Source organism: Culex pipiens, chromosome 3 (assembly GCF_016801865.2).
Source record: "Culex pipiens pallens isolate TS chromosome 3, TS_CPP_V2, whole genome shotgun sequence".
Lineage (NCBI taxonomy): Eukaryota > Metazoa > Arthropoda > Insecta > Diptera > Culicidae > Culex > Culex pipiens.
This window is the reverse complement of record NC_068939.1, coordinates 28,510,683-28,536,699: the sequence shown is the minus strand read 5'-3', so window position 1 is coordinate 28,536,699 and position 26,017 is coordinate 28,510,683. Positions and strand designations below refer to the sequence as shown.

General features: G+C 37.3%; 1 protein-coding gene across 12 annotated transcripts in view; it reads left to right on the top strand.

Moving 5' to 3' along the window:
* Positions 1-26,017, top strand: part of LOC120425920 (RNA binding protein fox-1 homolog 1) — a 344,723-nt gene that overhangs the window by 23,567 nt on the left and 295,139 nt on the right. The window contains exon 1 of one of the 12 annotated variants that reach the window (XM_039590621.2): positions 1,988-2,174. The exons of 10 other annotated variants lie outside the window; for them this stretch is intronic. In XM_039590621.2, the coding sequence (XP_039446555.1) occupies positions 2,052-2,174 (123 nt within the window). In that variant the 5' untranslated portion in view covers positions 1,988-2,051. Of the gene's footprint in view, positions 1-1,987; positions 2,175-10,189; positions 11,276-26,017 lie in introns of those variants that run through there. One more of the 12 variants, XM_039590629.2, reaches the window with a different exon arrangement.

Genomic DNA, 26,017 nt, shown 5'->3' with positions numbered 1-26,017 from the left:
TCAATTTTTCAAATTTTGAAAAAAGAAATAGTTTGCGGCTTTTTTTGTCACCTTTATGCTTTAAAATGCTTTTTTTTACCTTTGTGCCTTAAAATAAAAAAAAGTGATCAGAAATGGTTGACGTAAGCAGGATAGACACTTTATTTACACTTCGAAATAGGCTCATTTAAATTGTTTTGCTTGAAACAAACATAAAAATTGGGTCTTAAAATTAAGCTTAAATTTGTGATATTATTGTTCTCAACGATAATGCTTATTTATCTGGGTTCAATGACCCTTTGTTCGACCGCAAAGGATTTAAAATGGAAATTTAATTAAATATTAAAAAAATGCTTCGCGGCCCTTCTTAACAGAAAGCGTTCTACTCAGGGTTACCAGGTCAAAATTATAAAAATCTGGTAAAGTATCGATACAAAATCTGGCAGATGAAAATCTAACAGTTCTGAATGGTGAAGGGGAAGGATTATATGGATTAATCAAAAAGTTTGTAGAATTTAGATGGTTGACTGATTTTATGATCACAAAATTGATGAATTGCCATTTTCTTTTAGAAAAACACATTCTAAATTTTTCGATTTTCAATTAAATTCGTTCATTTCAATCATAAAGTTAAAATGGCAATAAATTGAAAAATCTGGCAAAATCTGTCAATATCTGGCACAGAGAAATATTAATCTTTATTCTGGCCTAGATTCTGGCTGACACTTGAAAAATCTGGCAATCCCAGATTTATCTGGCAACCTGGCAACCCTGGTCCAACTTGACAGCTCGTTCCAAGGGGACCATAGTTGATTCATCGAAAAATGTTGTCTTGTCAATTTTTTTTAGCATTAAAATGAAAAAAGTGATCAGAAATGGTTTTTAATCTAGTTTTTAATCGTGTTTTTTTTACCGATGTACATAAAAATTTACGTTGGGCTTTTGGACTCCATTGACAATATACACTCAAACCCCGATGGTTTGACACCAACTGTTGTCAAACGAACGGGGTCACTTTTTAGTTTGACACCCCTTTTACACGGAGCTCATACACACTACCAAACGTTTGTTTTGATAGTGTGCGTAAGCGCCGTGTAAACATTGACAGTTCGTCACTTTTTAGTTTGACTTTGACCAACCAACGGGGTACAAACTAAAAAGGTGTCAAACGAAAAAGTGACCAACCACCGGGGGTTGAGTGTAAAAAAAATCAATATTTCGAAATGAAACAAAAAAAGAAGCTACGCTACTTTCGAACGACCCCATAACAAGCTTTCGCAACTTTTAAACTTTGGCGCGCCTTTTTCAAAAGAGCTTTCGAAAAACTGACAACACTGCCGGAAAAAATGCGCGCGCCGATAACAAGCCCAAACTTTGAAAAGGACGCATCAGCATTTTTGTCAGTAAAACACTGCTTTTTCTGACGCATTTGAGCTCAAGAATTCAATTATTGACAAAAAGTTGTTTGAAAAGCTCTCGAACAACATTTTTGACGTTTAAATCTGATCCGGTGTTTTGTATCATCTGTCAAAATTCCTGCACGCCCTTTTCAAACGACGCGCCAGACGTTATTTTTTCGTCAAGTCGCGCCTGACGTCAGCGCCGGTCAGTTCATTGTTCTTCGTTTTTTTGCTCGTGAATGATGCATGCGCGTCGCGAGGCCGAGAAAAATCCCGTTATCTGGCGCGGACCGCGAGTGGTCGGTCAAGTGGCCGAAGTGGACGCGAACAAAAACCGTTAATGAACAGTTACGCGTGTAGATTTTTAAGTTGCATGAATATTTTTACCGTTAGTTTTGCATGCTTCAAGTTTCGGAAGTGGGGAAGGTGGTCAGTTTGCTGCGAGGCGTCCTCTAGTCAAGAGAGAGAGAGAAAAAGTGGTTCCGGCGGCCGCCAGGTTTCGCGTTCCGGAGGTTCCAGATTGTGCGTGTTCGCCCCCCATTAGTGTCTTTTGTTAGTTTTCCGAGTTTTTAAGTGTTGAAAAGTAGAAATTTTAAGAGAAAAAAAAGTGAAGATTTTCTGTGAAAGTTGTACTAGAGAGAAGAAAGAAACCTGGCGGAAAAGAACACCGGAATGGCGCTGTCACCGTTGGCCGTGTTCCTGCAGGAGAGCAGCAACACGAACGACTTCTTCCGGAACCTGGCCATCCAGCAGGAGCTGAAAGACGAGTGGGTCCTGCTCGACCGGGAGATTTGGGTGAGTCGTTTTCTTCTTCTTTGGTTCTGCTGGTTCAAGACTAACTTTTGCGAAGGGCTTGTGGCGTGGTCAATTTTCTTCACAAACTCAGGTGAGGGCTCTAAATCGCTTCATTCACAGCTTGTTAAACTAGTTTTCAACGTTTGCCTCCACTTTTAGCTCAAAATTTTCGCTTCCCGAAAATAAACCACAAAATTCAATTTAATCCGGACCATAAGCTGACGTGACACGGAACGGACGACGACTACGACACCAACTCTCAGGACACGATTTTCAACCCTTCCCTCTGGGGTTCAGACGAATTAACCTGTTTAAAACCAACGCAGCGAACCCAACCACGACTCCAACGAATGACGAGAACCGACCGGACACTGGGTTACGAAATTAATTGCCATCGTTGGACCACCACTCCGGCGGACCAAAAGCTGGCCACCCACCCAAACACACACGCACGCACCTCCACCTAAATTTATGCGAACAATTTGCCCTTCCAAATCCAATTTATCCGAGGCCCTTGTGTGCGCGAACGAAAGTGGACAAATCCTCGCCCCAGAGGACCAGCAGGACCGTCGTCATTATTCAAAAATAGCACCTCCGAACATCGTTCTAATCGCGTGGACCAGGACCGGGTCAGTAGGGAACCAGCATCCATGGTGGGACGCTCCAGATTGTAATGCGATTTTGCGCGCGATGGACAGGGACGATAGAGGACCCGCTGCTGCTGGGGTTCCGGCGATAAGCGATTACGCGAAGCTGCCGGAAGTGTGCAGCTAGCGGGACGGTGCGAATGCAATTTGCTAAGCCCTCTCGAAGGCGGAGGAACTTTTCGCTTTTGTGATAGATTAAGCTTGTGGAATTTTAATTGCCCGAATTCGTAACACCTTAAACATTCTCAAACTGGCATAATTTGTCTTAACTGATTCTAAAAGTAGTGTTTACCCTCGATTATCCTTCTCGATTAACCCAAAAATAAACTAGGAAAGTAGCTCCCCATTCATCGAACCGGAAAACGATAAATTTTATCCTTTCCCATGTCCCGGGGCGAGCGACACACCTGGCAAGAACCGACCCCTGCACAGGAATAGATTTCAATTGTTGTCGTCGGCAAGTCAGAACAAGCTAGAGAAGCTGACTTTACATTCCCTGCTGCTGGCCGGTGATTTGGGCAAAGGCATGAATCAGGTGCGCTGCAGAAGACGACGGTTTGACACGATGGGGAACCGTTTTGTGGGGAACTGGAATTTGGAGGTGGATTAAGGGGAAAATTTGCTATGTTAGATCTTTGATTGTAGGTAGCATATCGGTTGCCAAATAATTAGCTCGTTATTTGAAGACTATTTGAAATATTAGCGGGGATTCAAAGATATTTTAATGCTTTTTCTAAATGAGGTGAATATATTGCAGATTTTTCAACACTGTTAAAAGTTATGAGCACTTAACTCTCATTTTTTTTGAAATTTCGAATGCCTAAAGTTCTAAATTAGGCACCCTCTTACTGCGCAAACTCGTAACTTTTTCGTTATTAATCAATTTAGAATTAACGCCGGGACCCGTCGTGTAGGGATAAGCGTGGTTGCCTCTCACCCAGTCGGCCTGGGTTCGATCCCGGAATGTCCCGGTGGCATTTTTCGAGACGAGATTTGTTTGATCACGCCTTCTGTCGGACGGGGAAGTAAATGTTGGCCCCGGTCTAGAGGTTAGCTCAGTCCCGGTGGAGTCGCTGGTAAGCAGTTAGACTCACAATCCAAAGGTTGTCAGTTCGAATCCCGGGGTGGATGGAAGCTTAGGTGTAAAAAGAGGTTTGCAATTGCCTCAACAATCAAGCCTTCCGACACCTAGTTTCGAGTAGGAATTTCGCAATCGAGAATGCCTAGGTAATGCTGTAGGGCGATTAATTTGATTTGATTTGATTTTGATTAAAGTTTAGATTTTTTTTTAACAGGTTTTTTTTACTTTTCTAGAGTCTTTAGAATTTTTTTTTTCTGGAATTTTCTAAGTTTCTTGAGATTTTAATATTTCTTGGGGTTTTTTCCACATTTTTTTATTTTGATTTTTCTTAGATATCTTTGATTTCTTGAAATTTTAGAAATTAATAAAATTTACTACATTCCAAGGATTTCTTATAATTCCTCAATTTCTTATATGAATTTTATAAATTTGTTAAAATTCTTATAACCCTTGAATTTCTTAAATTTTTTCTTGGAAAAATTTCGAGTTGCATTGGAGAATTTGAACGTTGTGCGTCGCGGGCAACACGCCGGATTTTCGTTGCCGTTTCCGTCTTTGTTTTCCCCCCGATTGTGTGTGTGTATTTCGACCCGGACGATTTCGCGATGTTGACAGTTGCTTTGGAGAATTTGAACGTTGTGCGTCGCGGGCAACACGCCGGATTTTCGTTGCCGTTTCCGTCTTTGTTTTCCCCCCGATTGTGTGTGTGTATTTCGACCCGGACGATTTCGCGATGTTGACAGTTGCTTTGGAGAATTTGAACGTTGTGCGTCGCGGGCAACACGCCGGATTTTCGTTGCCGTTTCCGTCTTTGTTTTCCCCCCGATTGTGTGTGTGTATTTCGACCCGGACGATTTCGCGATGTTGACAGTTGCTTTGGAGAATTTGAACGTTGTGCGTCGCGGGCAACACGCCGGATTTTCGTTGCCGTTTCCGTCTTTGTTTTCCCCCCGATTGTGTGTGTATTTCGACCCGGACGATTCCGCGATGTTGACAGTTGCTTTGGAGAATTTGAACGTTGTGCGTCGCGGGCAACACGCCGGATTTTCGTTGCCGTTTCCGTCTTTGTTTTCCCCCCGAATGTGTGTGTTTTTCGGTCCGGGCGGTTTCGCGTTTTCGCATTTTAGTTGGTTTTATCTTTCCACAGCCGGCTGTCTAAGATTGAATCATTTATGCTAAACTCAACACCAAATAACCGGGAATAGTCTCATCCGCATACTCCGACTGTTTGCCTTGAGAATGCATAATACATCACACCATTAAACAAAATTTATTGATTATTGGGTCGCATCATCATCCTCTATGTTGAATCCTGGCCATTACCCTTACCCACTAACAAAATCCCAAGTAGAAGTAGTTTTCCGGCACACGTGGGGGTGTGGATATCGTATAGAACCCACCCTTTGTAGCAACCTGTGCTAACTAACATTCCCGTCCCAATCCCCCGAGATCTACAAACTGACATGGCGGGCGCCGTTGGTGGCCAACGACTGTTACCTATTTGCTCCAGATCTAGTTTTATTGATCTTGATGTTTTATCTTTTCAGCGCATTCATACATGCTGTTGATAAGGGAAACACCATTAGATCGTTGAAGCGTATGACCGGTTGTATTGATAGGATATTACGGTCCTGTTCAGCAACGGAGAAGGACAACCATGGGTGGTCTCTCATGCTCATGCTCATTTTTTCTTGGAAAAATTTCTTGCTTTTTGGTTTTATTAAATTCGCAGACTTGAGTTTCAAGTTGAACATTTATTAAATTTCTTGCATTTCAACAATTTCTGGAATTTTGTGAAGTTCTTAAATTTGCATTTCTAGAATTTATTAAATTTCTCGCATTCATAGTATTTCTATAATTTATTGAATTTTCACATTTTTTTTATGTTTCTAGATTTTTAAATTTCTTGAATTTTATAATTTCTTAAATTTTTAGAATTAATAAAATTTCTTGAATTTATTAAATTTCTTGAGGTTTTAAAAACTTCTGCAAATGTTAACATCTTTTAATAATTTTCAATTTTTTGATTAATTTTAAATTAATGTTTCTTCTTAAAATTTTAGAATTTCTTGAATTTTTTTTATTTTTACATTTCTATAAATTTCGTGAATTTCTTAAATTTTGTAAATTTATAGTTTTTTTTATTCATTAAGTTCTTGGATTTCTTACATTCCTTGAAATTTTTCAACATCAAGAATTTCTTGCATTTCCATAATTTATTTAATTTATTGAATTTGGAGAATTTCTTGAATCTCTACAATTTATTAAATTCTTGCAAATCACCGGATTTTTTTCTGTAGGATTGTTTAGCATGAAAAAATGGATTGGATATCGCTTTTGAAACTGTTTAATTCTTCAAAAAGATAAATGCAATCAAAATCACAAACATTTTAAAATTCGAAAAAAATAATAATTTTAAAACTCTTAAATTCTGTATATCTAATCTAGAGTTTTTTTTTTGAAAAGGTCCTATAAACATATGAAAGACAATAGTTTATAGGACCTTTTCAAAAAAAAACTCTGGATATCTATAATTTAAAAGTAAAATCAAATTTAATAAATCTAAAATTCCAAACTTCAAATGTATAAAAATTTCAAAATTCTTAAGTTCTGAATTGCCATAATTCTTTTTTTCTTCATTGCCGCATTTATTTTTTAAAATGTAAAGTTCTCAAATTCTGAAATTTTAAAATTCTAAAATTCTGGAGCAATATTTTAAAGGTCCGACATTTCTCTTGCGCTATTTAAATACATTAAATAAAATGTCGTGAGAGCAATTTCGTTCCGCCCTTTCCAAATATTGCTTCAGAATTGTAAAATTCCAAAATTTTCAAATTTATAAATTCAAAAAATATAAAAAATATTAGGGTCCACAAATAATGGCTTATTAAAAAAATAGGTCGTAATTTGTTGATAGTAGAAACAAATCTCTAACGTGAGCAAGGCTTGAGAACAATTGACTTTTTTTTTGTGACAGTTGATTGAGCTCGTATGTCGTTTTTGCTATAGAGTTATCTAAGCCCGATCTCACGCACACTTGCTTACCATTTGTTTTTGCTGGCGGGTACAAATTTTAACCTAAAAACCCTCCGTGTACGTACACGCAATACATGCGCACGTAGATAACTCTATGTCCACTTGAATTTTTGGAGCAACATTCGAAAGGGGCAATACGACCCCTGGGCTTTGTCATAATGAGTGTCATAGGTTTGATGCTTGTTTGGCAAAGAGTATGATTTGATTCGATGTGGAATTAAAATCGAAGTGTTCAGTATATTGCTGAAGCTTCCATTTTTACACATGGACACCACTTCATGCTACGAGAACCCACTTTGGCGCAGTCTCAGGGCTTAATCGATAGCCGGTAAGCTGTCATCGAGACAAGGAGGTTCTCAGATAGTGGAAATATCACATTTGTACAATGAACCGCTACATATGTGATTTTTCCCTATCTTAATGTGGGTGTCAGGTTAGGATGCGGGTTTTTAAAAATTTAGTTTTTGTAGAATTTAGGATTTTAACTATAAATATCAACTTTTAATACTTTGCCTTTAGTTATTTAGGGACAAAATTAGTAACAGTGAATTTAGTAATTCTATCAGAATCGGTGAAATGATATCGGACTAAATTCGTTGATCTGTTGAACTAACGGTTGTCGGATTATGATTGTATCGACCATTGTTGCGAATCGAGGATCTACTGGAATTCTGACGATCAAATGGTCGTCTCTTTTTCAATTCACGACTTGTAAAATATGAACTGTTAATCTATTTTTTTGTTTTTGTTTTTTTTTAAAAGAAGCCAGACAGGTTTTAAAAGAAACGTTCTAGATTTTTTGGCTATTAATTAAAATGTCGGGGATTTGAGATAAGAGTAGCTTTCGGATAGGTTACTTTAAATCTTGTATTCAATTCAAGTTAGGTAGTTATCCGCAAATGAATATTTGGACTTATATGAATATTTGAACATTTTGGACTTATGAATAACACACATTTATTCTAGAGTCAGATCCATACAGCGTCAGTGTTTATTTGGTCGAAGTGTACTAATTCATTGGCAGATCTGGTTCTAGTTGTAATGTACGACAAGACTACTGACGGACGTGACAGGACGAGGGCCCAGTTTAGAGGTTTCGACATCAACGATGTGCGGCTGGATCACCCTACCAAAAAAAAAAAAAAAAAAACATTTGAAAGGGGCGGTACGACATTTCTCTTACGGCCTTTTCCCCATTTAAACGCGTGTAATGAAAGGCTGTAAAAGCCATATCTGCTCTCGCTCCCACACATCCGAACGAATGAGCGCAACGCAAAGTCACTCACACAGTCATTTGACTCTCACCACCTCTTTTATTCGCACAGAGCTCATTCGTTTGAATTCTACCGAAATTCCAATCATTTGGCCCATGACTGCATTCGAATGGTTCCTGTCACCACACTTACCCGCACAAGCAATAAAGAGAGAAAAAGCATGTGTTGTCGTGTCTCCCGACTCTGTTTGAGTGTCGAGCTCGGCATGTTTCGTGTCAACGAGTGTGCAGTGCTGAAAATGTCAGGGGTGTCATGACGCGAAAATTCACCAAATCACAAAACCGTGACATAAACAAACCCGACTCAGTCGTGAGTGCCCTAGCTTACTGAGCAGCTGCACTGTTTGGCAGTAGTCGACCAACGCTCACGACGTTGCACGCACACACATGAAGAAATAAGTTTTTACACAAAAAAATCGTATTTATGCGTGGAAATGTAATTTTGAATATAAGTTATGGTTGTTTTAAGTGTTTTGCACAGTCTAGAACCATTAAATTGTTTAAAAATAGTCAAAATAGTGTTTAAAGAGAATTTTACGAGACAGTCATATGACACGAATTGAGTGAGTGTAGCTCATTTTTTCACGTCTCTCATTCTCCAGCAGCCGACCGGCACGAGTCAGGCGGTAGTGGTTGAACGGACACAGTAGGCTTACAGTCACATGCTAGCAGTGAACTGAAATTTTGGTTTGCTTCATGTGTACGCTGGGTTGGAAACCTTTTGCAGGCCTGCTCGTGTGTATTAACCTCCGAGCTCTGTCAAATAACAGCAATCTCTGTCAGCGACTGATCCTTTTTCACGCCCTGATCGTGAGTCGCGATCGAGTGTAATAATCACCACGCTTGCTAGATATTCGAGGTTAATTTCTTGTAATAATTTTTAAAACTTATTTTGTTTCCTCGTAGATGTGTTGGCCCCATCGATCGACTGCTGCCTTATGGGGTTTCCTTACTTCTAGTCAAGGCACGTAAAATGGCTATATTTTATGTGTCTTACGGCAAATCGTGTAACAGACCAGGTTTTGATAGATCCAGACTAAATCGAACACTCCTGAATCCGAATATCGCGGAAACGAAGTCGGAATCCTCAAAGGAAGCGAGATATCCAAGATGGCGGCCAATATGGCGACTATACACAGAAATCAACACTATTACAGTATGCAGACTAAGGACGAGTCGTTTTTAACAAAATTGGGGTCGCTGAAACCGAATATAACCACTAGAATTGTCCAAAGCGTATAATCCAAGATGAATATTCATAAACAGTAGTTCAGTACAGTACCAAAGAGTATTGATTTCACTTCTCTCTGACAGTACAGTATTCTAGGTTTAAGTCACGTTAATAAAATAAACAACAACATTCCAATTATAAAACATCACTACCTCCCCGTACGGGATTGGGTAGTTTACGCGCCTGTTTCCTTTCTTTGGATGTGGTAGCAATTTTCAGGCTCCCTAACCGGAACGAACCCTGATTCCCCGTTACCCGATGCAACCATGGTAGTTCTGTATACTACCATCAATAGTTTCAGATCTGTAGCCGGTGCGAGTCCATGCGATCAACAAAAATTTCCAGATTTCAACTCTAGCGTCACGGAGCAAGATTGGTTTGACGAGGTTCCTGCATTTTGCATGTATAAGTTCCAGAATTTCCCCGGTTACCCAGTTTGTGCTCTGACCCACTGCTAGATACCTTCCATACAAGCATCCTGCTGTTGGTAACCCTAACCGTACTGCTCCCGATTACTGTCAAACAGTCGCGCGGCGTCGCGTCGCGGCCATCATTAAATCGTGAGTTCCCGAGCGCAGTCACTCACTCTCCCGCTCTCCCACCAAATTCTCTCTGTTTTCGTTCTTGCGCGTTGTGTTCTGTCCTGTTCCGCGAGATTTTCGAGAGCGAGATAAAGCTCGGGGCATCTTCTGAACCTGGGCTGAACTTGAACGCGGCAGAAGAGTGTCTCGTCGGCGCTCTTCAGTTCTTCACCAGCCGCCTCGCAGTTCGGATCGTCGTCTGCGCGTTGGGTTTGAAAATCGTTAGGTCGTTCCAAGGGTTACCAATTTCGTAGGGGCTTCCACAGTGTTGTGAGTTTTAGAAGGCGCGTCGGTTAAGGTGAATTCGGTCGTTTAGTTTCTCGTGGAAAGTGTCAAATTTGGGAGGAAATCAGCGTGCGAAAGGGCGTGCGTGTGATTGTGTGTGAGAGTTGAAAGGAAGAAGATTCTCCTCGCGGCTGTCAAAAGTTTGAGGGAGCGGAAGAAGCGAGGAAGAGAAAAGAGTGCGCAAATGTTTATGTAAATTTTTCATTTTGCACACGCACACTCACTCACAGCAGCCGGGCTTTTGGAGGTTAGAAAGGCGAAAGAAGATTCTTGTTACGGAGAAGTGTGTGCGTGAGGGTTGGCTCGTCTGCGGCGTGTTTGATAACAGCCCTGGAGACAGCAAATTATCTGTGAAAAGAGGAAATTCTTTTGAAAAGTTGGTGTGAGTGATTTTTGGCAGATCCAAGAAAAGAAGAAGAGCAAGAGCTGAGTGTCCAGCTGAAGGCGCGCGCGTGTTTTGTTTTGGGTCGCTCACAGGCGCCTGGGAGAGCGAGCGAGAGAGAGTCACTCACGCGAGTTTGACAGTTTCGGTCTGTCAAAGCTGCTGCTCGGGAAGAAAAACACACACAGAGAGCAAGTTCAGCAAGTCCTCCTCCTCGGGCAAACACTGCAAGAGACCCCGGAGAAGAAGCTGTGCGTCTGGTCCAAGGGAACCCGCTGCCAGGATCAGGATCTGGTGTGCTGCCAGTACGAGTTTATTCACGCCAGTGACCACATCCGAGCAGGTCCTGGAAAACGGCAGGACATCGTGATTCGTCGAAAAGTATCGCGCGCGAGTGAATTTCAGTGATTTGTTTTGCGTCACAAGAGTGAAGAGTGTTCAGGAGTTCCGGAACAGCTTCCGGACAGCAGCTGCAGATCCAGCAGGGGCACAAGCTCATCTTTTTCGCCAAGGATTACCCAGAAAGGCTTCAAACTGTGGGGCTCAGGAGCATACTTCCTACATCCCCAGGGGATGTACTTTCCGGTGAGAATCACGGCGCAGCATCCTCTTAAACATCCTTTTTCCCCCCGTACTGCTATTTGGATTGTATAATCGACCTGTCAAATCGCTGTCAGAAAACCACCAACAAACGAATAACAAATGACAGACTCCAGGATCACTCCGGAACCATTTTCCCAGAATCCTGTGTGTGTTTAATTCATGTGGCCCCCCTGCCTTGGCAGCAGAAGAAGGCACAGCTCGATGTTTTTCTCCCAACTCCGTTTTGCTGGTCTGGTCCTGCTGCTGCAAAACACAAAACGCACACCAGCACCAGGGCGTTCGTAGTATTTGTGCCATCGACGGCGCGGCGGCCGGATTGTTGCCGTTTTATTGACAGCTATGGCGAACGGCGACGGCAGAGGAATCAGAAACAGCAGCAGCAGCAATATGTTTTCAAGGTTTCCTCCTTTGGTGTATGGCGCATAATTTTTGTGGTGGCCCCGTTGGTAAAGTGGAATGGCCCTCGGTCGGAAGGAGTCGGATTATTAATGGGAAGGATGAAAGTGGAAACTGGCGAAAATGGTGGAATGAATCATTTCTCGTTTTGTGCAATTCTTGATTTTTTGGGGGTCCCGCCTTGACAGTGAACTGTAGAACGTTTGGAAGGAATAATCAAAAGTCCAAGCTAAGTAGTACCGTAGACATAACCGGAATGGCGTTGGATTATGAAATCCTATGAAACAATATCTGCACTCTGGGTACTTGAATTTCACATCTGTGTTTGGGAAGTGCAATTTCTGAGGCAAATTTTGTGCATTTTATGCACTTGACGTTTACGTCCGTGTTTGGGAAGCCGAAATCTACCGGAGCGTTTGGTACGGTATGTCCACGCATCCTTCCTCCCCTGTAGATTCTGTGAAATGTGATCCGTTCCCAGAATCCTCTATGCGGTAAACACAACGCAGTAGGGCTGGCCGCTTTAATTTTTGTATTACGTTTTCGAGTGTTCTTGGATGTACTGCAATTATTAATATTGACAAGAAAAGTTCTTGGGGCGTAATCTAATCACAAGACTTGCCAGCATTCTTTCATCGAATTGGCTGCGTTTGGGTTAGATGAGATTAGATAAGTGTTTGGGAAGCTGAAATTTGCAGTACAGTCCAGACTCGATTATCCGATATTTGTATGGGACTTTGGATAATCGAAGTAAAAAAAACTCTTTTGCGTATTTTTAGTCATTTTCTTAGGCTATTGAAGATATTTTTCAAAAAATATTTCGTTTTGTTCAGAGTCGAGGGACATAAAATACAAAAAAAAAGCGATGGCCTTACTCTAATCACCAAATTCGATTTCTGCTTCCCTATTTATGTCACATTTGAGTGGTTGATTGCCTATTAAGTTACAAAATCTTTCTCAATTTCTCAATTTTCCATCACCAGGTTGTGAAACTTTCTCTACTCTTGAGAAAAAAAAATGTTTTCAGATATTAAAAATCACTACTCAAATTTCAAAAAGGGCCAAATAATATGATTTAAGAATTGGAGAAAATTTTACACATGATTTTTTAAAATTATAAACCTGATCGAGGGTTTCCAAGATCTGGTCGGTTTGAATTGAGGGTCAATTAGGTAGGTAGTTAACTCATTTTTGGCAATTCTCATTCCTCGGTCGGGTCAACAATGTCCTAAAAATCGAATTGTAGAGAATAACTCAATCAAATAAACTGAATTTTAAGACATAAAGATGGGCACTATTTCTAAAACAAAAAAAAAATGGTTGAACAATTTAACCTGAAAATGGTTATAACTAAAAAACGGTGCAATTTATCGAAAAATTTCAAAAGTTCTTTTCGATTTATATTTTATTTTTTTTAGGTGATTGTTTTTTTGTGTGCTCTTTAAAGTTTTTCAAAAAAAATTGTTTTCGAAAAATCATAACTTGGCCAAAAACAAAAAGTCCGTCACACCCTATAGCTCAAAAATTAGCTCTTTTGATTTACATAAACCAGGGGTGACCAAAGTATGGCCCGCGGGCCAATCGTGGCCCGCGAGGTAATATTTTATGGCCTGCGGACCCATTTTGAATGATCATGTAAAATGGCCCGTTAACCACTTGTAAAGCGATTTTATGCTTTATATGCTAATCTTTTTTATTTCTTGTTAATTAAAAAAAACTTATGATTTTTCAATATTTAGATCCCCACTTTCAGATAAAAATAATTTGCTCTAAACAAATTTTAATTAAAACAATTTCACACGTTTTAATGTGAGTGAAACTAGTAAATACCGTCAAAACTTTCATCAAACATTTTTGGAAACATTAAAAAAAAATGTTCAAGTTTAATTTAGGTAGAATTCTGTAAGAGTTGCAAATATATATTTTTTCTTTATTAATTTGCAAGTCATAATGACCCTTTTATGCACTGACCCTCAAACTTACATTGCACTTTCTCCGGGATTTGTACTCATCTCAGTTAGATAAGGGACCATCCATAAACCACGTGGACACTTAAGGGGGGGGGGGTATGGCAATTGTCCACGATCCATACAAAAAAGTTTTTTTTGTATGAACAATTGTCCACGAGGGGGGGGGGGGGGAAACAGATTCCCAAAAAAGTGTCCACGTGGTTTATGGATGGTCCCTAATGAATCTGATTGGTTACCAACTGATTCAGGCGGACAAAATGTGGAAATCGGAGGATCAAATTTGTTGCAAATATTTTACAAAGCTTTCGTCGATCAACCCATCTCTCCCTCATAATAAAAAAAATTGGCTCGAAAAACCAGAAGCAAAAATATATTTATAAAAAAACTTCAAAACTTAAATAATGAAATTAAAGTGCAATCAGCTGAAATTAATTGCAATAATTAATTATTTAATTTAATTAATTAATTTTTATTAAAAATAATTTGAGTTTTGGTGAATTTTCGATGAAATAAATTAATGTTTTTTTGTCGAACCATATTTTTTTTTCAAAATAATGATTCAACTTTATGGAAGCACAAAACATTTCTAAGATTTTTTTTAATTGAAATGTTGAAATTCTGGCTCTCAACGATTTTTCATTAGCCACACTTAACTTATATATAAAATTATGCCTTTAGATGAATTGTTCAACATGTAATGTCTCCATTTTCACCATATAAAAACAAAACTTTTTTTTTTTGAACACACGAGTACATTCAGCTAAAAACCTTTTTTTCTTCAAATACCTGAAACAATAAAATCAACAACCGTTATTTTGTGGTTGTTATTATTTTGAATTGACATTTTTTTAATAACAGAGGTTAAATCATTTAAATTAAAATAACGTTATTTTTTTTAATAGCCTTTTTTTTTAATTTGGCCCGCAAGCTCATTTGAGCATCAAATTTGGCCCGGCCTCCAAAAACTTTGAGCACCCCTGACATAAACATATCAAAAAATGAAAAAAAAAATACATAAAATAAAACAATTGAGGTTAAGTTTGTCAAAATCCAGATTTTGTGATAAGAACTTATAAAAAATGGGTATTTTTTATGGGGTCACTATTAACTACTCCAAAGTGATTCCGAATGTTTAAATCCAAGAAGGCGGCTAAAATGGCGGCCATGAAATATTTAAAATTGCATGTTGTAATTGAATAGACCATTGAATACTCAAATTTGACTAAAATGAGGTCGAAGAATTCGTTTTGATGCAAAAAGCAAGAAAAAAAATGGAAAACAAATTTTTTGGTCATGATTCGATTATTCGAAGTCCCATCCATACCTTAGGATAATCAAACTTCGGATAATCTAAACATGAGATAATCGAGTCTGTACTGTAGTCCTAAGGGACCATCCATAAACCACGTGGACACTTCAGGGGGGGCGGGGTGGTCGGCGGTTATCCACGCTCCATACAGAAAAGATTTTTGTCCACGGGGTTTAGATTTCCAAAAAAAGTGTCCACGTGGTTTATGGATGGTCCCTAATCATAACCTACAACTTTGCTGAAGACACAAGACCGATCAGATAATCCCTTCTCGAGATACAGATTTTCGAATGTTTTCATAGCACTTTTATATGGACAGCCCCCAAATTTGTATGGAGACTTGCATACAAGATTAAGTTTCATACTAATAAATCAATACAAAAATTAAAACCAGGACTTTTTTTTTGCGAAATTCTAGAGAACTGTTTAACACCGAAAAAAATCTTTGCTTTATTTTTATTGGCCATTTATTTCTTTGACATTGGCTTCCAATTTGTTCATTTTGCTTTTTTTTTATTTGTCACAATCAATGTGTTTGTTTTGCAAAAAGAACCCATGATTCATGCAAGTCATGACCAATTATGCTCAAAAGGTTACCAGAAAGGATGACGTCCAAAGAGAACAATTTACTTACATCATGATTCAGAATTCTATAAACAAAGCTAGATCATTGTGATTGTGCCCTTTCCGTTTAATATAAGTAGCAGTAGGAAAGGGGGTACCCATCACTCCGTTTAGCCTTAATCCGGTGATTTATTTCCTCGATATATCGAAGTCGACTTCCTGCTTCACAGCCCGTCGTTTCAATGCACCAACTGCTGGAACCTAGAGACGAGTTCGACTTCTTGACCGACATTACACAATAACCCGCTCTGCCCGTACTAATCCAAATAAACACACACACACACATGATCAATTTATTCAATTTGCCATAGTTAGGGGGGCTAGTTATCCCGTCGCCACTCTTCACTGTGGAAATCTCGTAGTTTCATTCTACTGACTCAAGGCCGTCAGCGTCACGAGCATCGGTCCGACGTTCCTCTTTGTGTCTACACTGGATTAAAACTCGGTTCGAGCCTTCCGATAATTCTAACAGCGTTAAATATTTAACAAACTGCTGATGTTGTGCGTGTGTGTGTGTGCGCTTCATCTTGAAATCTTCAGCAGGAAAGATGCAAATTCCACATGTGTAGAACAAGCTCGCACACACTTATTTGTACGAGCTCTTTCAACTTCGATCCGGCGGCGGCCCACTTCGGAACGAATTGATTATTTTAACATAAATTTCAACGTCATGACCCGATGCAGAACGGCTGGTTGTGGAGTGTTGTTGTTTGTTCGAGCAAAACGCAGAAACTTTGATTAAAATAATAACAAATAACAAAATGTTCTAGCACCAGACAGTCGGGCAGCACTGCCTCAAAAAACCAATCTTCTCAGACAAATTTGCTGTCTGTCAATCATCGAAAACCATCATATTGGAGGTTTAACTATTTGTTTCCCCCTTTAAGTTATGGTTCAACTTCAAATCCGATCCGGCAAAACCGCATCGTCCAGGTTGTCAGGTTAAATTTGCCTTCTCTTGGTTGTGGTTTTGAGGTTAGGATTTCCATGGAATTTCGTGCTGGGAACGCTCAAGACAAACTATTTGGAGAATTTTCGCTGTCGTCGTCAAATTTGCTCGAAACTTTGGGAGGGGTTGCTTTTGGAGCAAGGTGATCGGTGGTCATCAAGTTCGCTTCGGCGAGTGCGAGTTCAATTCTCCAAAATCTTATTTTTTTTTTCATCGAAGCAAAAGTAAACAAACCCAGAGTGGCAACAATATTATTCCCATTTAGTGCGCCTTCCGATGCTACCCGTCTTGTTTGGTTTCGAAGATAAGAGGGGCGAAAAAAGAGGAAGAGGGTACGTGACGTGGGCCATTTTGAGCACACAGTTGCATGGCATGAAAGGTGAACATCGGCTTAACTTGAAGAAGTCAGCGCTGGCTTTGCGCAATTGTATACGTTAAACGGAGAATCAGCTGGATGCTGATGATGGTTAAGGTGTGTGTAGGAGAATCGTCATAACAACATGTTGGGGGGTGCCCCCTTAATTGAGTTGGATTGCCTACTAGGCCCTCTCGGTGGGGTTGGGAATGGTGACATTTGGCTTCTTGAAAAGGAGTATTTATTCGATTTTAATGTGGGAACCGGTGACTTGTGCTGTGAGAAATCTGCTTACATAAATAATAGAATTGAAAAGTGAAACAACCCGATTGGAAGCAGGCAGACGAATTTATGTAAGGAAATCAAATTAGTTTGCTTAACAATATATTGTCAAACTGTTTATGACTTTAAGATGCAGTTGCTCTTTTTTACATCGTTTTTAAAAAATCATTTTTTTTCGCAAAATTGACATCACTGCCAAATGAATTTTGACCAACTTGGGCCATAGCTCAAAAGAGGGAATTTTTTGTCATCCTAATATATCCTAATTGAGATTTTTCAAAAATGGTTCTTTGTGCAATTTTTTTTATGTGTGTAAAGTCTATTTAAAAATGGGTATTGTTTTTAAGAGTGTAACATTTTTTTCCTAATGGTTCTAAGTAAATAATACTAACAACTTTGCCGAAGGCACCAAATCGATCAGATATCCGTGTTCAAGATACAGATTTTTGAATATTTGTTTGATAGCTTTTTTGTATGGACGGTTTCTAAAATCGTTTGGACGAGTAAAAGATACAAAATTCCTTCTTTGTGCATAGAAAAGTACATACAAAATTTCATCCAAATCAAAAACAATAAAATCTAATGTTCAAAAAAAAAATGCTCATTCTTGAGACAAATGCTCAGTTGTTTGCACTTGTGGGTAAAAACCTTTTTTTCTACAATTTTCTTTAATGAACTAGTTGTCTACTGGTTCCTGAGATATTGGCAGTTCAAATAATTAATTTTGAGTAAATCACTTTTTGCAAGTGTCACCAAATTAAATTTAATTCTCCTTCTGATCGATTTTCAACCTAACGTAAAATGTTTAAATACATTTATAAAAATATTTGCAAAATTTTAAAATTGAGGCTGGCAACATTTCTTTTGAAGCTTTTTTTTTTTAAATCATATGCTTCAATGATGATTTCATTTTTTAACATTGAAAATCTGTCTCAAATTTGGCGAGATATGGTCTGTTTAAACATAAAGTTGTCCGATCCTTTTCTGCAAAAAAGGTTTTAAAATTCGAAAAAAAAATCTTCCAAAAATTTATTTTATGGTTAAAACTCATCTCGTTTAAACAGCCATAACTATTTTTGTAATATAGGTAATGCATGATACAAAAAATATTTTGCATAAAAAAATCAGTTTAGAAAAAAATCTTGATCGAGGACGAGATTTGCACGGATGTGAGTGACAAAAGGGCGAAAGGGAGAACATATTAAATAGTTCTATGAGAAAAAGTCTGAACTCAAAGATATTTTAAATTAAATTTATTTTCATTCCAAATTTTTTGTTCTAGTTTCTGTGAGTTCAGTTTTAAAAAGTTAATGAAAAAAAGTCTTAACTCAGCCAAAGTTTTAAGAATTTTATATTATTTCAAAATAATTAATTCTTGTTTCTGTAATATTTTGATAGTTTTTTTTATTTCTTCAAGCATCAACATTTCTTTCAATGGTTCAAGGAAAAAATCAAATTCAAGCATATTTTTTATATTTTTTTATTATTTTTTTGTAATTTCCGTAGAATGCTTAAGACGAATTCGCTGGTTCGTAAAAAAAAGAAGCTGAAGTAATTTTCATTTTACACTTGTGGAACAGAGATCTTCTGTCCTTTTGACCTTATGTCCTTTTGACCTTATGTCATTTTGTCCTTATGTCTTTTTGACCTTATGTCTTTTTGACCTTATGTCCTTTTGACCTTGTGTCCTTTTGACCTTTTGTCCGCTTTCGACCTTTCGCATTTCGATCTTTTGTCTTTCGAACTGTTATCATACATTCCCTACAACATTGCTGAAGATACCAAATCGATCAGAAAATCCTTTCTTAAGGTTGGATTTTATTTTCAAATTGTTTGTTTCATTAGATTTTTTTTAACAATTCTTATGCTAAACCTTTCAACTGAGATCAATTCAAAGGACTTTGCAAGGAGGTTACATATGACTAAGTTTAGTTTTAGCTAGCTTGTTGAAGCACTTTCAGGAAAATATATTTTAGGAAAAATCCGATTTTGATATACAGCAATTCGAAACGAAACTTAAAACTCCTTATTTTAAAATGGCTTAAAATTGGTTAGAAAATTTCTTGCTCCAAATAATTTAGACATTAGGGTGGTCCTAGCCAAGTACGGGTGGTTCTAACAAATAAAATTTTCGAAAAAAAATTAAAACTCATAACTTCTCGTCCTTTCAACCGATTTTAGCTCTCTTGGACGGTAATGAAAGGTTATAAGGTAGTTTTCGCTTTAGTTTTTATGCTACGGCCATTTCACCAAAAAAAAAAAAAGAAAAAAAAAACTACTTTTTGTTAACATCTCCAACGGAAATCTCAACGCAATTGTATTTGTTTACAAAATCAGCTGTGCATTGCCATCGACTGCTCGAGATCTACTCCGTTTCATCACAAGCCTTCGGTTGCTCGAATCAACCTGCCAGTCAAAAGATCAAGATTCGGCCCTCCACCGACCCCGAAATAAAGCAAAAAAAACCGCTTTGTAACGCTCGGTAATTGCAAATCTCCCGATCTGCTTACAAACCCCCTCGCACACGCACAACCAAATGCAGGCACCACACCAGGTGAATTCCAACCGTCGTCGGCGGGGGTCGTCCATCGATTTCGTAATACCATGCCTGCAGCTGTTTCTTTGTGGACTTGGCCAAAATCTCCGAAACCGCATCGGCGGTGGCGGCGAAGCAGGTGAAGCGCGAGTTGATCAGGTTTTGTGTGTACGATTCTAACCTCAAACCACCAAAAAAACAACACACCGATGCGACGTTGCTGTGTTTGTGGGGACAGACCCTAGTTAGGCTGGGTTTGTTGAGGTGTTCAAGGTAACGGGGTTTTTAGTGGTTAGTAGCGCTGCGTGTGTTGGTGCGAGTTTGTGTTTTTTTTGGTTAAATGCACTTTTCGCCATATTAAATTTGGTGGAGCAATTTTTTGCTGTTATTATTTGGTGTGAATAGGATTTAAACAAAGAAACAACCAAACGAGTCAGACGGTGGAATTGGATGAGCGAAGGGAAATGGTGGAGATTATTATTTTTTTTCGGCGATTTAAAGCGAGTTGCATAAGTCAACATCATCATGATTGAAGAGAGGTGTTGAGATTGAGGGGTTTTGTTGTCACGGATCGTTAGATCTACCTTGGCACGACACGGTGCATGAAGCATGGTTGACCTTTAAGTGGGTAAATCATGAATTTGGGATTGTTTGTTTGGTCTTTGAAGTTGCAAGGTTGAAACATTTAAAGTGCGAATTGGGTTAGTTAAAAAAACCTTTTCTTTTAACGGTTTGTGGAATACATCTTAAGTGCAGTTAATCCATGACAGAGTTGCCAGATCTTCGCAATTCTTGAATCATTGGATATGTTTTCAAATACCTATTCAACAATATAAACTCAATTTTATGACTTAATTTTAACAAATTTAAATCAATATTGTCATAGGTTTTCGGATTGTTTTTTGAGATTCGTAAAAAAATCCAAAATTGTCAAAAGTACAAACACTGTTGAACAGTTAAATTGGCTCCATTTTTGGACTTATTTGTCTTCCTTTCCCCAATATCAAGCAAATATTCCCTTCGCCGATCACGGCAAGTGTCAAACTTTCTCGAAATCGAACACCGTTACGGAACCAGTTCCTCTGGTCGTCATTTGCTGTGTTTTTATTGTGCAACTTGGCTCGGCCGAACGCTTGCTGCCGTCACCATTCCTTTTGGTATCTTTATTGTGTCGGGAATCGGGCCACGCCGACTATCCCATCCAAACTAACGTTTTCCCGTTCTCATCTTGCTCTCTAATGACTGATGGGAAAATTCAAATTAGCCAGATTAAAGCCAGAACTCTTCCATGTTTTCTTCTTCTTTTTCTTCGTGTATTTTTTCTATGCCATAATTTTCCAAACATTCACAACCGCACGACTAGGCACTTACGCGTTTAATTGCATTTTCCGCGACTTTTTCCTCTCTCTTAATTTCTTCTCTTTTTCTCAAAAAAGCTACAAACGGAAGCGATGAACAAGTGCTGCGCGGGTTAGGGTTGCCAGAAGTCAAACAAACTACGTCATCTCGCGCCGCCGCGGCCGCCATAAACATTCAACTTTCATTGCCTTCAATTAGTGCCAATCTACCGAATTGAACCTCGAGCGCCGGGGAGGGCATGTTGTTTCTGAAAAGTGATTTTTTGTTAGACATAAAAAAATGTTTTTTTTTAAACATCTGACTTAAGCTTTGAAAAACATAAAATTTAAGATTCGTGCAAATCTTATCATTTTACCCGTTTCACACTCGTGTAAATAAATAAAATTTAGGGAATCTAAAAGTTAATACTCACCGCGGCGTAGAGGAGATGAGGCAGCAATGTGTGTGTGCCTGTGTGTAGAGTTAATCAACCAGAAAATTACTACAGTTTACAACGCGAGCGAACGGCGGCTGACCAGAAAAACAAACAAGATTCTCGAGAAGAAACACACGCGCGAGATCGGCTTCTGGGCTTAAGATCAGAAGACCAGGTTGGATTTGATAGTAATTTCTATGTTAAAGAAATGCCTTTTGATTTTTTGAAAGATAAAACAAGTTACGGAGATATGTTTGAGAGAACTTTTTATAACATGGAAAATGTCAGCATCCAAACATTAAAAGTTAAAAATAGTAAAATACGGTTACCCTCTAATGCTATTTTTTTTTCTTTTTGAAATTTTTTTTCTCGTTTTTAGGAGGATATTTTGAGCAACTTTTGCTCTACTAAAAACATTTCTTGTTTTATATTTTTCTTGTTTAATTGTTAATCTCTTATTTGCATTTATCTTGTAAAGATCATGTTTGTTTCTGATAGTATTTAGCTTACCATACCACCTCCTATAATTACCCCTTATCCTGTTAAGTTTTTTCATGTTTTTACAACCACTTAAAAAAAAATATTGCTTGTTTTTCACTTTTTTATTTAAATTGTAAAAAAATGCGTTGAGGCATAGTTTGGGACATTACAAAAATTACTGCATACTAATTTTCACATAAAATATGGGAAATATTAGTCAAAAACACAGCCAAAATTGACCCCAGAAAAAATGACAATTTTGAAAACATTGGCAGTCACATAAAACATAAAACACATAAAACTTCCAACTCAAAAAATTTCTTAAATTTTAGGAGTTTTCCAATGCTTTTCAAGATCAAAAATGGCTGAAAATTAATTTTTAGATGAATATTAAAAAAAATGGGAAAATCAGGACCCCTTCAATAAATATATAAAAACATATTTTGAAGTTCTTTTTTGAAAATTATGTTCATATTGATTACATACATACAACTTTTCTTGATCATTTAGCTTCTAATTCAGAGTTTTTATCTTGTTGTTTTTTTTTATAAAAATCAGTTAGACTTGCTTGCTTTGGAACTTTGCAACCACGTTTGTTAAGCCCGAAGAAGCCGTTTTCATCATCCATTCGTCCATACAAGTTTTCATCCAAACTTGAGTGGTGGTCATACAAGAAGGATATATAAAGGCTTAAAAAATCATCTTGTGAAAAATAATAGGTAAAATACGAAAGAGTCCAGAAAAAATGTTACACCCTAAAGAACCTTTTTTATTTAAATGTCTACTAAAAAGTTCAAATTGCGCCAAAATAGGTCTCACACAATTTAATTTACCCTTTTGAAAAGTTTGACTTGATTTAAAAGTAAAATATCTGTGGAAAGACCAGAAAATGTTCACGAAATTTACACTTTTTTACACTGAAAGTCAGTCCAATAGTTGCTAGGATATTCTTACCAAAATATTGCAGGCTTTTTGTTGACACTCAGGAAATCTTTTGGTCCAATTTTTTTATATTTCGAGGCAAATTTATTGGAAATTTTCCGAATTTTTCGAAAAAAATATTTTCAAATATGATCAAGTTATATTTATGAAGGAGGTATTAGACTACGATCAACAAACATACAAACTCGCAAACAAAGCAAAATGTATGCAGGTTGACTTTTCTGCAAACAAACAAAGCTGGCCAACTGTCAAAAAGTGCAAGTTTGTTTGTCATAGTCTAATACCTCCTTGACTTCTGAGCAATTCTCTAGAACTTTGCATTGTATTTTTTTATTTGTATGAAACATTGTATATCGATGCTTATGTCCAAATAAGCCATTTTACATCATAAGTTTCCTTATGCCAGTCTCCATTCTAATTTGGAGCTCCATAAAAATGTGCTATGAAAACATTCGAAAATCTGTTCTGATTTTTTTAATTTGTGTTTTTTTTTTAAATGGTGTCGATAATTAACTCCAAAAAACTCAAAAATTCATTTTTTGAATTAAACTTTAATTCTAAATTGAAATGTACCTACTTCTGTAATTTGTTTTATAAAGTGCACCGCTTTGTGTTATAGCCATTTTAGGTTAGAGCAATTCCAGCTCAAATCAGGAATTTTTCTGGTACTTTTGTACCCGACCCTCTCCGATTTCAATGAAACTTTTTAGACATGTTATCCTAGGCCTATATAAGTCATTTTTGTGTATATGGAGCCAGTTGCACTCGATAATAACATTTGAGAAGGGTTAAGGGTTTTAAATATTTTTGTATTTTGTAAATTAAATATTGCTGTATCTCGAAACCGTTGCATCGTATCAAAAAGTGGTCAAAGACTAACTTGTAGGAAATTTGACGGGCTTTCCGAAAAAAATACACTGAAAGAAAAATACACGCCATTTCTATGAGATTTTTTGATTTTTAAGTTTAAAAGTGAAATTTTAAGGTGATGTCACGATTTTTTTTCGTTCAAAATTTTTGTGGAAATAGCCTTAGATGTATCAAAAAGACTCACGAAAAATGCAGGATGGTATATCTCTCCTAAAAAAATACAAAAATCATTTACTAAACCTGTTTTTTTGAAAAGTGGTCTAAACGTCAAAATTTTCAAAAACCCATAGTGGGAATCGATTCCCCAGACAATTTTACATAAAAGTCTCCATATTGACCATTGTCCTATGTCCAATCCTTGGGAAGATACAGCGATTTTAAAAATAAAAATGTTGAAAAAATGGGTTTTTTGGTGGTTTTTGGCAATTTCTACATGACAGACTTGTTTTTTCAGTCTCGAAAATATTTTTACCGGAAAGCTCGTCCGATTTCCCATAAGTTTGCCTTTGACAGCTTTTCAATTTGACTCTTTCTAATATTTACGTAAGCTCATTTACTATCCAGGTTTCTACCACACTGAAAAAAATATACTATTTTTAGTTAAGAGCAATGTAATTATGCTTATATCTGTAAGCCCATACATCCAATTCAAATGCTGTCCAAGTCAAACTTATGGGAAATCGGACGAGCTTTCCGGTAAAAATATTTTCGAGACTGAAAAAACAAGTCTGTCATATAGAAATTGCTAAAAACCACCAAAAAACCCATTTTTCAACATTTTTATTTTTAAAATCGCTGTATCTTCCCAAGGATTGGACATAGGACAATGGTCAATATGGAGACTTTTATGTAAAATTGTCTGGGGAATCGATTCCCACTATGGGTTTTTGAAAAATTTTGACGTTTAGACCACTTTTCAAAAAAACAGGTTTAGTAAATGATTTTTGTATTTTTTTAGGAGAGATATACCATCCTGCATTTTTCGTGAGTCTTTTTGATACATCTAAGGCTATTTCCACAAAAATTTTGAGCGAAAAAAAATCGTGACATCACCTTAAAATTTCACTTTTAAACTTAAAAATCAAAAAATCTCATAGAAATGGCGTGTATTTTTCTTTCAGTGTATTTTTTTCGGAAAGCCCGTCAAATTTCCTACAAGTTTGTCTTTGACCACTTTTTGATACGATGCAACGGTTTCGAGATACAGCAATATTTAATTTACAAAATACAAAAATATTTAAAACCCTTACACCCTTCTCAAATGTTATTATCGAGTGCAACTGGCTCCATATACACAAAAATGGCTTATATAGGCCTAGGATAACATGTCTAAAAAGTTTCATTGAAATCGGAGAGGGTCGGGTACAAAAGTACCAGAAAAATTCCTGATTTGAGCTGGAATTGCTCGTTAAATTGTTCAACAAAGTTGCATTATGTAATTTCCAAAAATAGTGTCCACGTTTGAAAAAATATATACTCTATATAAGCTGAGAAAATTCTCTTCAATTTGCTTTTTTGGTCATTTTTGATCCTACCTTTGGCTGCTGTGATATGGCCTTGCAAAGAATGAAAATGATCAAAAATGAGTTTTTTTTTTTCTAAATTCTACCCTAAATTGACCTTCAATTTTCAATCGATGATATCATGTATACCATTGATTAGATTTTCAATGTTGAAAGGTAGAACTTGTACGAAATTTTCTCTTGATATATAATATTAATTTAATATTTTTGAAATCAAGATTTACATTTCAATAAGGCCAGATAATATGATTCAAGCTCTAATTAAACGTAGACAATCGGACATATCAAAAATACAAAAAATAAAATCTTGATTATTTGGAGAAATTGTAGAGCACATTTTTAAAATGTCACTTTAGTTGGATATAATTAGAAAACAGTGTACTTTTTTAAATTCTGGAGCAACACGAGAAAAAGGCGGATCAGCAGTCTGACAACTGAAACTATTTTGAAAATTCCAAGACAACAAGTAACTTTTTGACAAAACTCGAAGTGTTAAACAATAGCTGGCCTTCACAGCTACCTTCTAACGCTGCAGATTTTGTTAAATAGTTACCTGTTGACTCGGAATTTGCGAAATAGTTCAAGCTGTCAAAATGCTTGTGCGCCCTTTTCAAATGTTGCTCCAGAAATGTGCCAAATACTTTTTTAAATAACATGCAAAAATGTTTTTTGTCGGGAATTCATTTTTTTTTTGTGAAAAAATACAATGTTTCC